General features: G+C 42.7%; 1 protein-coding gene across 8 annotated transcripts in view; it reads right to left on the reverse strand.

Annotated features, from left to right (window-relative positions):
* Atg4c (autophagy related 4C, cysteine peptidase) overlaps window positions 1-13,654 on the reverse strand; it is a 179,444-nt gene that overhangs the window by 110,899 nt on the left and 54,891 nt on the right. For 6 of the 8 annotated variants that reach the window (XM_013514380.1, XM_013514378.1, XM_013514384.1 and 3 more), the window contains one exon: window positions 4,049-5,165. The exons of the other annotated variants lie outside the window; for them this stretch is intronic. In XM_013514380.1, the coding sequence (XP_013369834.1) occupies window positions 4,998-5,165 (168 nt within the window). In that variant the 3' untranslated portion in view covers window positions 4,049-4,997. Of the gene's footprint in view, window positions 1-4,048; window positions 5,166-13,654 lie in introns of those variants that run through there. 8 annotated transcript variants of the gene reach the window in all.

Below are 13,654 nucleotides of genomic sequence, written 5' to 3' on the forward strand. Positions count from 1 at the left end.
ATGCTGGAACTGTATCACCACGATCATGTCAAGACTATATGATTAAAGTAGGTCTTTAATATTTCTAAGTACTCCCTTTAAACTCCCTGGGAAAGGGAGTTACTCCTTACAGTTCCTTCCCATTCAACTGTCTCCAGTATTTACCGGAACAAACTACGTACAAAAACAAAACTATCTCCGGGTTTGGACAAGGGCTGGCAGCTATAAAACTACCAAAGCACAGAGGTTGGGTCTGGGGACCAGTCCAGGTCACAGGCATGAAATAATGCTGCATCGAATCAAAATATGAGAGGCTTCCTAAGTTTGCGTTCCTTCACCAAACGGAACACAGTGAAATAGGAATCCAAATTACTGAACATGCTTAAAGAACAGCATGACGTGAGCTAGCAGAGAAGGATGAAAGCAATACGTTCAAGTATCAAAAGTATCGGTGGCTTTTTCCTATTATATCTACTTAGGAAATAATTTAAAGACACCTGGGTATCTCTCCATGAAAGCCCTCTGCCCCAACTGGACTCTTGACCCTGGACTGTCCTAACCTGAACCATTACGTGAACATCCAAGTCCCAAGACCCATACTAATCTTCCTGTTGCTCCCAATCTTAAATTCATTAGCAATATTTTAGTACAAGTAAACTGATCAAAACAGAACTGAGTACAATGGAAGCAGTGTGTCAGTATTAGCAGAGAGAAGCCATGCAGCTCACCCCCACGGCAGAAACACTCACCCCACATCCACCGGCCGCAGCGCCTCAAGAGCCTGTGGTTCAGCAGCGCCCCCTCCAGGTCAGCGCCAGCATTCACCTCCCGCCAGTGCCTACGTCCAAGCTGAACGCACACTAGCCCACAAGCCTTTTAAATTCATGCAAATTTACGGGTCTGTGTATAATGGTGTATTTGCCTGGACTCTCAACACTTGCTGTCAAGGATTCGCCCATCCTTCTGTTTTCAGACTTCTACTGAATTTCCAACTTCCTCTACTTTTCCTGCTTTTAAAATGATTTTTAAACCCATGATCTCTCTTTCCATTAACTTATCTTAGTATAAAATATGCATGTATTTATCGTACTTGTAACTAACTTAACCCTGAATAATTTGAAAGATAATTCTCTATAGAATACTTTTTATGACTTGCTCTTGGATGACATTCTCAGAAGTCTGAGTTTCTAAATTTCTGGAGGAATTGGCTAGAGGGTACCGTGGTAAAAGTAAAGAAGTAATTTTTCTACCTAATAACAAACATGCATTCTCTACATTTAACATAATTTTCTTATCACTGTGGGAGAATAAGTGAAACTTTATAACTGCGGTTGTGAATGTTTGGGGCACTGCTTGCCACCATAACATCAAGGAGATTATAATAAAGGATGGGAGGGAAATGCTCAAGACTGTCTGCAACACCAGCTCCAAATATAGTATTTTTCAGAGTTTACAGGCAAGGAGGAAGTCTTTAAATAACTGTGAAAGCCACACAAAAATGCTTAAGATTTTTAAACTGACTTAAGAATCAAACTATAAAATGACATAAAATTTATATTTCAGAATCAATACGATGTTTCCAATTTTTCCTAGTCTGATGTTTCACCTTTTCAGTTCAGTATCTTGGACTCCTCGGTGTAAAAGCTCAAGTGAATAGCGCTAGTGAATTATGATTGATTGATAAGACTGAGGCTGTAATAAATATTTATTCTTTTAAAAAATCTGCAAGATCTTTGCCTCTTTTATAGAAAATAGCAATCCCTTATCTTTCTGTGAAACTCCCTCTATCATATGTGACGGATATCTTGCTTTTACATCACCATTACTGTATTTTAAATTCTCAGTTTCTTCCTCGAGTCTGTTTCAACAATCACTCATGCAGTGGTTTAACACATACTTATAAATTGTTTTTATTATGTGCCCTTCCTCTTGTTTCCTGTTTTTGGAAAATCCCTTACAGTTTTTTTATGCTTATACTGTGATGAATATATACCAAAAAAAGATACTTAGATGTCTAATACAAGACACTGAAGATGATCTGTGATAAACCATAAAAATGCAACTTCTTCCTAGTAAAAGAAAATTAGAGAGAAAGAGAGAAAAGGGCTGGGCTGATATGATTGGACTAGAAATAAAATGCTTTCTGGCATGAAATACTAGATGTAACTAGAGATTGCTTGAAAATGTAGCGATTTCTGGGCAAAAGCTGGAGAGCGTACACAGGCAAGTCATTCCTGTTATGTTTCTGGCTCCTCCAGAACCAAGTTAAAATTAACATACACACTTTCAGATGAGTTTGCCACTGCATAACGTTATATCCTAAGGTTAACAAGACACAAAAGTGACCTACATTTTTAATCCGATAAAGTTGTCTTCTCACTAATACACATTTAATGGGTTTGGTTTAATATAAAAACAGAAAAATGAATACCTCGGGGACTTTTTTGGATATACTTACACTATAAAAGATCTTTTCATTCACTCGTTCAGCATATGATGACTTTCAAAATTGCCTGCTGGTCACTAATACACTGACAAAAAAGTATTCAAAGTGTCAAATCTTATGGAGAAGAGACAAAAGAAATCTTCACTACCAAAAAGTAGTATCAAGAATTTTAAAAAATTCACTTCTAAAATGTTAATGGTAAAACCCAGGATCTTAATGACATCCACATGGAGGACCCCCCCCCATCATTCTAACAGGTCCTCGTTCTTTGTGATTTGCCTTTATCCTAGCCTGAAAGGCCATCCATAAGCTTTAGTGACTGGGTTTACTGCCTCTTTGAACTTGAAATGAAATCTGGGTTTGAAACAAAGTTTGAAACCAGGATACACTGTATCTTTATTCTAAGCCCAATGGGATAGTTTTGTTGCCTTCCAATAAAAGATTAGCCTAACTCTTGGCTATCCTCAAATGATGCTTCATTAGCAAGCAAGCAAAATAAACACTTTGGTCTTTCTCAATTTTTTTCCAGTTCTGGGGATTGAACCCAGGGCCTTGTACATGCTTGGCAAGTGCTTGAGTGCTGGGCTACATCCTTGCTCACTTTTTCAAACTCCTTGAGTTGCCCAGAATGGCCCCAAATCTTGGGTCCTCCTACTTCAGGCTCTCAAGCAGGTGGAACTACAAGCATGCGTCACCAGATCTGGTAGACTCCCTCAATTTCCACTTACACATTTGCTCACTCATGCATACAGTCATATAACTTTTATATCCAAGTGTTGCTCTGCTAATGATTTCGGGTGTTACTCCCTGTCACGTGGGTGACTACACCGTAATGTATTTTGTTTGTTCAATATTCTAAGTGTAGTGTTGCAAGGCAATCTAATGCCAAGGAAACTTTGCCTCCTCTTGCCGTTTCTCTGTCCACAAGCAATTCTGTCTCACTCCAAAATTCCACATTAAAAGGACCCCCAAGTAAGCTGGGGAAATAACAAGGCTGTCCTGCAACTCTCAGCTTTTATACCGTTCCTGTAGGAGAACACTGACCATCAGTTCAGCCCCTGTGCAGGTCTGCATGCTCCCGTTTGATGCGCTTAACGTGGAACCCTGTGAATACTGTGGCTGTGTAGAAACGGGAAACCTCAGCGCTTAGACAGGAGGGCCGAGGCGTGGGAAACCCGCACACCGCCAGCTTCTCATTCCTGTTCTGTTCTGACATGCCAGGACAGCGCTGGACTGAATCTGTCCAGGTTTTATCTAGGGAAAGGGAAATTTTTAGATTTCAGACCATTTCAATTCAGCACACCATCCTCACAGGAAACACCGAGTCTGTTCCTCTCCTCGGGCGCAGGGCACGCCAAGCCGCCTGTCCACTTTCTCTTTCAGCCTCACGCGGGACTCACACACGGCTCTTCTGATGGAGAGATCAGTGATTTCAGGTGACACGAAATCTTGTGTCTTTATAAGGAGTCACCTTTCCACGCTAAACACAGAATCCCTACAAGTTAATATTTTGCTTTCAGAACAACATTCTCTACTTTCATTATAAATAAGTAGAGTTTATTGGATATAATGATTTTTCAAATGAAAGGATTACAGTAATCCCAACATTAAAACCCAAAGGCATTTTATGTTTACATATCTTTATTAAAGTATTTATTTTATACTCCTGGCTCAACAGTAACTGATATTTTACATCACAAATGTGCCTTTAAGTAGCACATAACACACTTAAGGCAGATTTACCTTGTAAATAGCCTTGGCTTCTAAACACTACTACCCTGCTTTATACAAATAACCAAAATCAGAGGCGCACCTACTGGTGCCTTCCCTGGTACGTATCCGCACATTTAAAAACCACATAAGCTGAATTCTCCTAAAATTCCATTTTTGAGGTAGGAAACAAACACTACTACTATACTTTGTATTTCCTTTACCTGATCTGAATGGACGTAGTTACTATTAATAACATAACCTTTAAATCCCAGGAAAAGCTAGTACTTCATTTTCTCTCCTCACAGAAAGGGTACCTGCAAGCACAAGAAGCCATTATAAAATCATATTGCCAAGTATTACCTTAGCTAAAAAATCCTGCTTATATAATTGTACGCACATCACAGCTAACAAGGACTGTCCTATTTAATTATTAAGCCACGTCCCAGAGGCCTCCGGCCGCACGAAGAGCAGGACTCTGTACCACCGACGACTCCTTCTCTGGCCTCCTGCTCGTAACACAGACTGAGGCTTTGTACGGCCTGGTGACCGCAGACTTCCAGGGCCTGGCGCAACCTCCAGGCAGCAGGGCAGGCTCAGACGGCCGCGGCCTTGCAGTCAAGGAAGAGGTTCATTAGCAGACCTCAGGGGGACAGAGACGCAACCACAATCGCCTTGCGTTTATTAGAAAGCAAGAGTCATCCAATCCCTTCAGAAAAATATCTTTAAGCCCACGTATTTCCAACAGTTTCTAAAAGAGTGTATAAAACTAATCTATCTGTGAAAACAGTTTCAAATGTACTTGCTATTCTTCATTTTCCCGTCACAGGAGCTCTCAACAAGCACAGGTGTGTGCTGGTCTCTATAGCAGGACAAACTCCTCTGTACTGAATCTTTTCAATCTTTTCTTTTCGTCCTGAGAGAAAAGGTCTTCTTCATTGGCCGTAGTAGACGTAAAATCATAGTCTCTAGAATGTCCGTGTACAAAAGTAAACAAGGGATATTTCTCCTTAGAGGACATTTTCAGCATCTGTAAGAGAAAGGACAGAACCCAGTGTACACAAGGACATGCGGACCACAGGATAAAATCAGGTGTTTCGGTCTCGACTTCTCATGTGAGCTTCTCTGTTTACATCCATCCAGTGCTACTGTCTTTGCTGATTAGCACTATACAGTTTACTTATAGGTAACTACGTGGTTCTCCAGTGGGGCTAGACCATCAAAAACTAAGTTCACTCCCAGGCCGAAGCCCCCCCAACGTAAGTCTTCTAGACACTTCAGCTTGAAGGCACATACTGGAGTTCAGTTGTGACATATCCTCTCTATTAGTAATACACACACAACAAAATGGTACCACCGACCATGGGAAAATACTGTGAAAGAGTCTCTGCCAGCCTAGCACAGACACGAGAAGCATGAAAGTGAACAAGAAGGTCCATTTTCATCTCAGTTCCATAACCTATCTTGATGGGACCACGGGCAAATCACTATCATCTACAAAGCAGGGTAGAAGATGTCAATTTCCCAACCACAGAGAATTGTTAAAAAGACCAAAAGCAATAATACAGTTACTTTTAAAATTAGATCTTTTCAACAATTCCCATATTTAAAAAAATATTTTGACTGAACTACTTCTGCAGTAATCTAGTCAACATGAAAAGCAGTGCTCTCATACACGGTAACACTGCACTGCACACACCGACACACTCACAAGGTGTGATTCGTGCATCGCACTGCCAGGTGCCTTGAACCACCACTGGGCAGCTTTTTATTAATTTGTATTAGTAGAATGATGATACAAGGGATTAGATCTGCTTGTACCACCAGTGGTAGAAGTTGCCTGACGGGACAGTCATGCATGTGCACCAGGGCTCAGCTGGCGGAGCATGTTACCTCCTGAAGTTGCACCACGTGAAAAAACTAGCAACACTTAAGACTCTTGTGGGGCTACCCACAGCCTTCACAGCCTGTGAACTGGGGGTTCAAAACTACTCTAAGCAATTTTGAATCTTTATGTTAAGTAAATTGTATTTTTTTTTAATTTTCATAAAAAATTAATAAAAAACTATGAATGAAGGCTGTTTGACAGAAAGAAACTTTTCTATTGGCAATCAGAACCATATAGAAGCATTCTGAAAACTCTGTGAGTTACACAGAATGCTGAAAAAATACCAACTACTTATATGCACCATTAATCAGTTAAATATAATTTTTTAATGGTAATTTCAGGGATAAAACTAAGTGCTTCTAAATGTCAACATTCAACTGAAGGATGATCAAATTCTTATATATTCCATTTACAGATTCTCTTGAAACACACCTAAAATAAATAGGTAGGCCTGGCATACAGAAGCAATGTTGAATTAAAAACAGTTCAATGACACATTTATTACAAAACATATATTATAGTTTCATGGAAATAAGCCATTTAAAAACAATCAAGTACTCAAAAAACCAGAAGAGATGAAAATCAAATCTTAATTTCATATCATGCTTCTAATGTATACATGCTCTACTTTATTACAACCTACAAAAAGGGGTGGGTATCTGATGACGCAACTTTCACTCGGGCCAACAGCTGGAATATTGTCCATAACTGTCATTTTACATTCACTTAATGTCACCAGTAAAATCTGGTATGTAACAGGCAAGTATCCACATGCTACCATTTCCAGACCAACATAGCAGAGCTAACAATATCATCTCTTCATCCTTTCTTTCAAGACCAAAAAGTCATTTGGTTTTATTAGTATAAGACTAAACTGCTCATCAATATAAGAATCAAATCTGTGTCCCCAGGGGAAAATGTCAGAAAGGAAACCCTTACCCTTTGATTATAAACACCTACATTCTGCAAATACTCTTACAACTTAAGTCTCCTTATGCATCCAAGCTATGAGAATTATTCTTTTTCCAATCTTTCTGAGCACAAAATACTTTTAAAGACAAAGTGTGGAACATCCAGATAATGAAACATTATTTGGTGCTGGGAAAAAAATGAGCTACCAAGCCATCAAAAGACACAGAGAGGGGCTGGGGATTTAGCTCACCGGCAAAGCACCTGCCTGGCAAGCGCAAGGTCGTGAGTTCGGTTCCCGGTACCGGAGAAAACCCCCCGCCCCCCCCCCAAAAAAAAAGACACAGAGAAACTCTTCTGCACGGTGCTGTACTGGAGGGTATGCATCCTCACACGCAGAGTGAACTTTAACGTAAGCTGTGGGCTTTGGGCAACTACTGTCACGCACCCCACTGAGCGTTACAGGGACGAGACCCCGCTCTGCCACACTGATGAAGCGGGAGGAGGTATGCGGGAACTCGGTTTCTGCCCAACTCTCATGACCCTGAAATTCTAAATACTGAAGTATTTTAGAAGCATATTAATGGGTAGTTGAACGTAGTGTTAAAGTAAGTGATAACATTAGCACATAAACAGGGTATGGCAAGGAAGATGTGATTTTAAGACAAATAAAAATGGAAATTCTAAAGGAGACTTTGCTAATCCACTCCTCTTCTAAACGGAAAGTTTCAGAATCAAAGGATTCAAATGATGTAGTTGTTAAAGTTGACCTAACAGCAGCAGCAGCAGCATCGGCAATAACAGAAAAACAAATGGACAGAGAATTACTGCAAGATGAGAGTTCAATGACTTTCAAGTACTTTTCACGGCTGAGCGCCATGCCAAGGATGTTTTTTCATTATTTCTTTTTTAAAAACCATTGATTTGAAATTTTGATCCTGAAAACCTATAAAGAATGAAGTGTTTAGTATTACAACAATGGCTATAATGTCAAAATCTTAAGTTCTCTATAATGAATAATATAACATATATGCAAAAAAATTCTATATTAGGTTACCTATGTGACATGGAATATAACCAATTAAGCCACTATAAAAAAAGATAATACAAATTATTTAATAACTGAAGGAAATGTTAAATACATAATCATAAAAGAAAAAAGGACATAAATTTGCATATAATGCTTAATCTCAATGATATTAAAATTTAAATATGTATGTTGAAAAGACTGGAAGGAAATACAGCAAAACATTAACAGTTACCTCTAAGTGAAGACTAAATGGTGGTTTTTCTTACATTTCTATTTTCTAAATCTTCTAACATGTATTTTATATGTAAGTTAGGAAAAAACATGCTTAAAAAGTTCAAGATAACTGAATTTACTATCTCATAGTTGTTTTCAAAAACGTTTATTTTTCTCTCTTTTGTGGTGTTGGGGTTGAACCCAGGACCTCACATACTCAAGGCAGGGGTTCTGCCCCCGGGGTAAGCCCGCCCGCAGAGGGGCCAGGCACCGCCTGCTCCTCTCCCTACAGGAGGCAAGTCTGCATTCCACTCTTCTAATACCACAGCCAACGGTGCACTGACTCTGTTTTGTGATCAAAAAAGCAAGTCAGGGACTTCTTTTCGGGGGATAAAATATTTCATCATGCTTCCCTATGTCCTGAGTTGACAGCATTCAGAATTCACAAAGGAAAAAGCTGGGGGACAGAAGTCAGGCAACTGATTCCACCATAAAGCTAGGAGTTGCGAGTGAGAGTAGAAAGAGAATCAAAAGCTGGCCTCTTTGCCCCGAACGCAACCGTTTTTACCCATCTCTGCCACCGTGCCTGTGAAATTATGCCCACCACAGAGCTGCCTGCACCATGCCATCTACATTCGCTGCACTGGAGTTATATCCCATGTAAGGGCCAGGTCTAAAGTCAGCCCATAACGTGAAGATCAGTCAAGATCAGCTGGAAAACCTCCCAGCTGTCTAACGGTGGTGTGCATAACCTTGTATACAAACCCTGTTCAGTCACGTGCGAATGCACAACACTTAGTGTGTAGCAGATAATCAAAGTACATATGGAAATGCGTGTTTGCACTAAGAGAGCTCGCAGGGTTGAGCAACACACGCTAAGTGTGCGAGCGACGCGCATCCCCTCTGTCTCCTCACTACTCAGTCTTAAAACTTGCAGGTCAAACTTTACAACTCAAACGGATCAGACCCAAGTAGATCTGGCACTTCCTCCCCCCCACATGAGCTCCCTCTCACCACTCTCTCCGTCCAGCCACACTGACGTCATTTGCACTCATTAGTACTGGTTTGCTGCACTGGACGAACACACAAGCAATTCACAACGTCTGTAAGGAGCACACGATAGAAAGTCTTACATGCCAGCGCTGCTCACTAATACCAACAGAACGGCCCACACAATCTTTGTTTGCCTTCCCCTTACAAACACAAGAAAACTGCTGAAACCCCGCTGCAACACGGCAGAGCCAGGTGACGAAAGGGTGGCAGCATTGCCTCTACGTCATTTTACCAGGAGAACACCCCAGACTTCCCACACACACCCATTTACGCTTTTTTAACCATACTGTGTCTAAAGCAACATGGGACTCGAGAAAAGGGTATGTGTGTGAGCAGTCCATCACCCCAAACACTATCAGGATGCTGTCAGCAAAAAGAAACAGAGGATGGGCGTGGTGCCACACAGCTGCAATCCCAGTGCTCAAGAGGCTGAGTTAAGATGATCATGAGTTTAAGGCCAGCCTGGGCTACACAGCAAGAGCCAGTCTGAGACACAGCCAGGGGCGCAGGGGCAAATCCTGTGGGCAGGTGTGATGGTTGATACATTATGTCAACTTGAGGAGTTTAGAAGTTTAGCCAAGTGACTCAGCAGGGAGCCAGAGTCCTCACTTTGGAAACAACCTCATCCTGTGCAAGAGGTGGGCGGAGAGACAGTGCGAGTGCTACCTCACCCTGGGGGCAGGGTAGCCTGCTTACACTATAAGGGAGGAAGAGATGCTTGCTCCCCCAGTTCTTGCTCTTCTTGCTTGTGCTGTCCTCTGCCACGCTGAAGTGTTGCTCCTGTGCCCTGTGCCACCCCTCTCTGGAGCCAGCTGAGGATGGACTGCATCCTCCACGAACTGTGAGCTAAATAAACCTTTTCTTTCTTAAATTTGGGTGTTGGGTACTTTGTCTCAGCAACAAGAGGAAAGTAATGACAGAAGGTAAGACAGCAGGTACGAACAAGTCCTCAGTGGTGTCTGTACACCGTTCAGAAGTAAGGACCACGATGAGAAGACAGGGCCGTGTGCCAGGAAGGACTGCAAGGCTTCTTCAGATTGTGGGGCAGAAAGACCAGACGAGACCTGAATGGTGAAAGGTGTTACACATAACGGTCCTGAATGAACAGCACTCCGGGAAGAGAAATCTGCGGGAGCAAAGGCCCCAGGGTGCCAGCACCCGCCAAGAGCTCGGGAGGGCCAGCATGGCTTGACTGGGGAAAAAAGCAAGAGTGGTACCCAGGGCTGGATCGCAGGCCCTTGTAAGCTTGGGAGTCACTATTCCCTTAGGCAGTCTACCTCACAACCATGCTACAACGATGACCTTAACATTCTACCTCAGTGCTGCTGATCCAACCATCCTTCACACTTCCTTTCTGACTGCACGAACTCTACAGTCCTTGGAGTCTGGCTTAGTCACTTTCCTCCTCACTGGGACAAAATACCCAACACTTGCCACTTGAAGGAGAGGCTTATTTCGGTTAACATTTTAGAAAGAGTTTCAGTCCTGCGTGGCCGGTGTGCTGCAGGCGGAAGCAGCACAGAAGGGTCTAGCGGAAGAAAGCTGCTCACCTCATGGCAGTCAGGAAGCAGAAAGCAAATGGAGGAGCCGAGAAGGAAGAAAAAGGACCCCGGTGACCGCCTCTTCTGACCAGCCCCCATCTCCTAGCAGCAAGTCAGCTATAAACCCCATAATCCAGCCACCTTCTAAGCACAGGAGGCTTGGGGATCATTTTAGATCTAAACCATAATAAAGTTCCAGCCCAACTTCCACTGACAAATATCTCAGTCCGCAGTGATTTCCTCCTCCTCCAAAGTCCTACAGATTTACCTAGTACAATATAAGAATCACTCACATGGACTATGAACTAGGCAGTCTTAATTCAGAAATTGGCTGACAGTTATTAACTGACTGACTTACCAGACTCTCTCATTTTCCTTAGCTGTAAAATGACAGTAATGACAGTATCTATCCAAGTTGTTGTGTAGATTAAATCAGTTAACATATGTAAAGTACTTAGAAGATTGCTTGGCATCTAACGTGTTGACTTTATCATGATTATTGCCACTATTATCATATTAGTCTTCGGGCATTTATTAAATATATTCTTGTACGGTGATTTATCTTAAAAGTCCATTTTATGACTTCCAAACTAAATTATAAGCCCCAGAAGATTTCAAAAGAAACCAGAGAATTCAGGTACAGTGATGCCCACCTGTCATCCCAGCATTTGGTGGAGCAGGGCTGAGGCAAGAGGATCATCGTGAGTTCAAGGCCACCCTGGGCTACACAGTGAGTTTAAAGGTCAGCATGAACTACATACATAGTAAGACTCTCCCTCAAAAAACCAAAAAGAAAAAAAAAAAATCCAGGAGGAAAAAAGACCAATGAAAGAAAAATACACCTCAGATTTTCCTTGGAAAATACAGAACTATAAGGGGCACCTCCAGGAAATATAATCATGAACACAAAAGCCTAAGAACACTAAAGCATTTCAAAAAGACATTACCAAAATAGTGATGGGCATGGGAAATTGTGTGCCTTTGGAGAAAATGGGAATGTTTACCCTAGAAGAAGCGGCAGACTTATTCTCTTCCTCTATGAGAGAGGGAGGTTAATTTCAACTCAGTATAAAAGCTTTCTTTAATAACAGGGTCTGTCTGAAAACGAAAAAGGCTTCCAAGGAACACCATTAGTTCACTATCACCTGACACAGCATTAGTCAACTGTCTGGGTTGATGTGTAAATAAGAGACTGTTTGACAGCACGTTTTCCTGAGTTACTGAGGACCTGACTCTCACCACTACCATTTTTTAGTGAGAATTACTGAATCTTTCTAAATGTAAAATTTCTCATCTGTAAAATGGATAGAACAGTACCTCCTCAGAAGGTCTGTGCAGACTAAATGAGAAAGTATCTGGCTGAAGTGCTTTGAAAAATACCTGAACTACAGAGAAGACTCAAAAAGTGTTAGCTTCAGACTTACAAACTTCTAAGACCTCGAGGATTCAATGGCTACAATATACATTTTGTTCTGTACCTAGCGGACCCTGGCTATACATCACTTTTTTCTTATGGTGCTGTCCATTCCATAATGAACTGCCTAATATACACACATTTTTATTTGCAATTTCCTGGTCTCAAACATCAACACTATTAGACAATACATTTATCACCGAAAAGGAGTATCTTATTTAATGATAACAATCACTGGGTTGTGGGAACAGGACTAGATACGACAGAACTGAGAGATACGACGTAAGTTTACAAGCGGGAAGGAGACGCACTGGCAGAATACCTGCGGGAAATAAGTTCATCGTGCAGCTCGGGAAGGAACCGCGCACAGAGGTGAAGTACACCGTCGAAAAGCAGAGGCAAAGACATAAAAGTGAGGTCACAGGAACAGATTTAAAACGGCACAGACTTAAATTTCCAGGTCCCACTTTGTAACCAAAACTCTTCTTCAGCCGTCCCATATAAGAACATAAAGATTTATTCTTTGAAAAAACTGAAGACAGGAACAATACTGCATCAGGCACAGTGATGACTTCAGAGAGTGAGAAATTAAGCATCCCTCCAAAATACTCAGCGTGCTTCACTTATGAGTAACCTGTAATGAGGCCTCTTTAATTCACTTTTTCATTCAACAAACGTTTACTGAGTTCCTAATGCCACAGGAAGTTGAGGCACGAAGGAAACAGTAATGAACAAAACCGGCCAGCACCCCGGCCTTGGGCGGGCCACAGGCCGGCAGGGCTAGACAGGCAGAGCAGCAGGCTGCGCACGCACGATTCGGCAGGGTACGCGCGCGTGTAAACGCACGACCGTGACACACGCCAAGGAGAACGAACGTGGAAGGGTGACACACGGGTACGGGATGCCCGGGGAGGCTGCGGAGGGGACGCTCGGGCAGAGGCCGGGAAGAGGGCCGGAGGGGCCCGAGGGCAGCCGGGAAGGGCGTCCAGGCCCAGGAGCACGGTCCGGCAGAGAGGGCACGGCCGAGGCCCGCGCACTGCGAGCGGCCTCGCCCTCCTGGAGCCCCGCGCACCGGTGACGAGGCCCTCGGGGCTCCCCGGGGGGACACAGCGCACACGGAGAGGGGGGGCGGGAGGAAGGACACGCCGCCGCCGCTGCCGCCGCCGCGGGCAACGCACCCTGCGGGGGTGGGCACCCCGAAAAAACGTGCTGCCGGTTTCTGACGCAAGGAAACTCTTTTCACCTATGTTACTGTAGTGCTTTTGTAATTTACTTTGGTGTCGACATTTCTTTGCATGGGTGTGAGAGAAACCCCACGTCCTTCTTTGGCCTTTTTTTTGTTTGGTTGGTTGGGTTTTTTTTGTCTTTTTTGAGACAGGGTCTCGCTATGCAGTTCAGGCTGGCCTTGAGCTCACTTTGTAGCCCAGGCTGGTCTCGAACTCACTTTGTAGCCCTGGCTGGTCTCGAACTC

The sequence above is a fragment of the Chinchilla lanigera genome, unplaced genomic scaffold (genome assembly GCF_000276665.1).
Source record: "Chinchilla lanigera isolate Chin_1 unplaced genomic scaffold, ChiLan1.0 scaffold00022, whole genome shotgun sequence".
Lineage (NCBI taxonomy): Eukaryota > Metazoa > Chordata > Mammalia > Rodentia > Chinchillidae > Chinchilla > Chinchilla lanigera.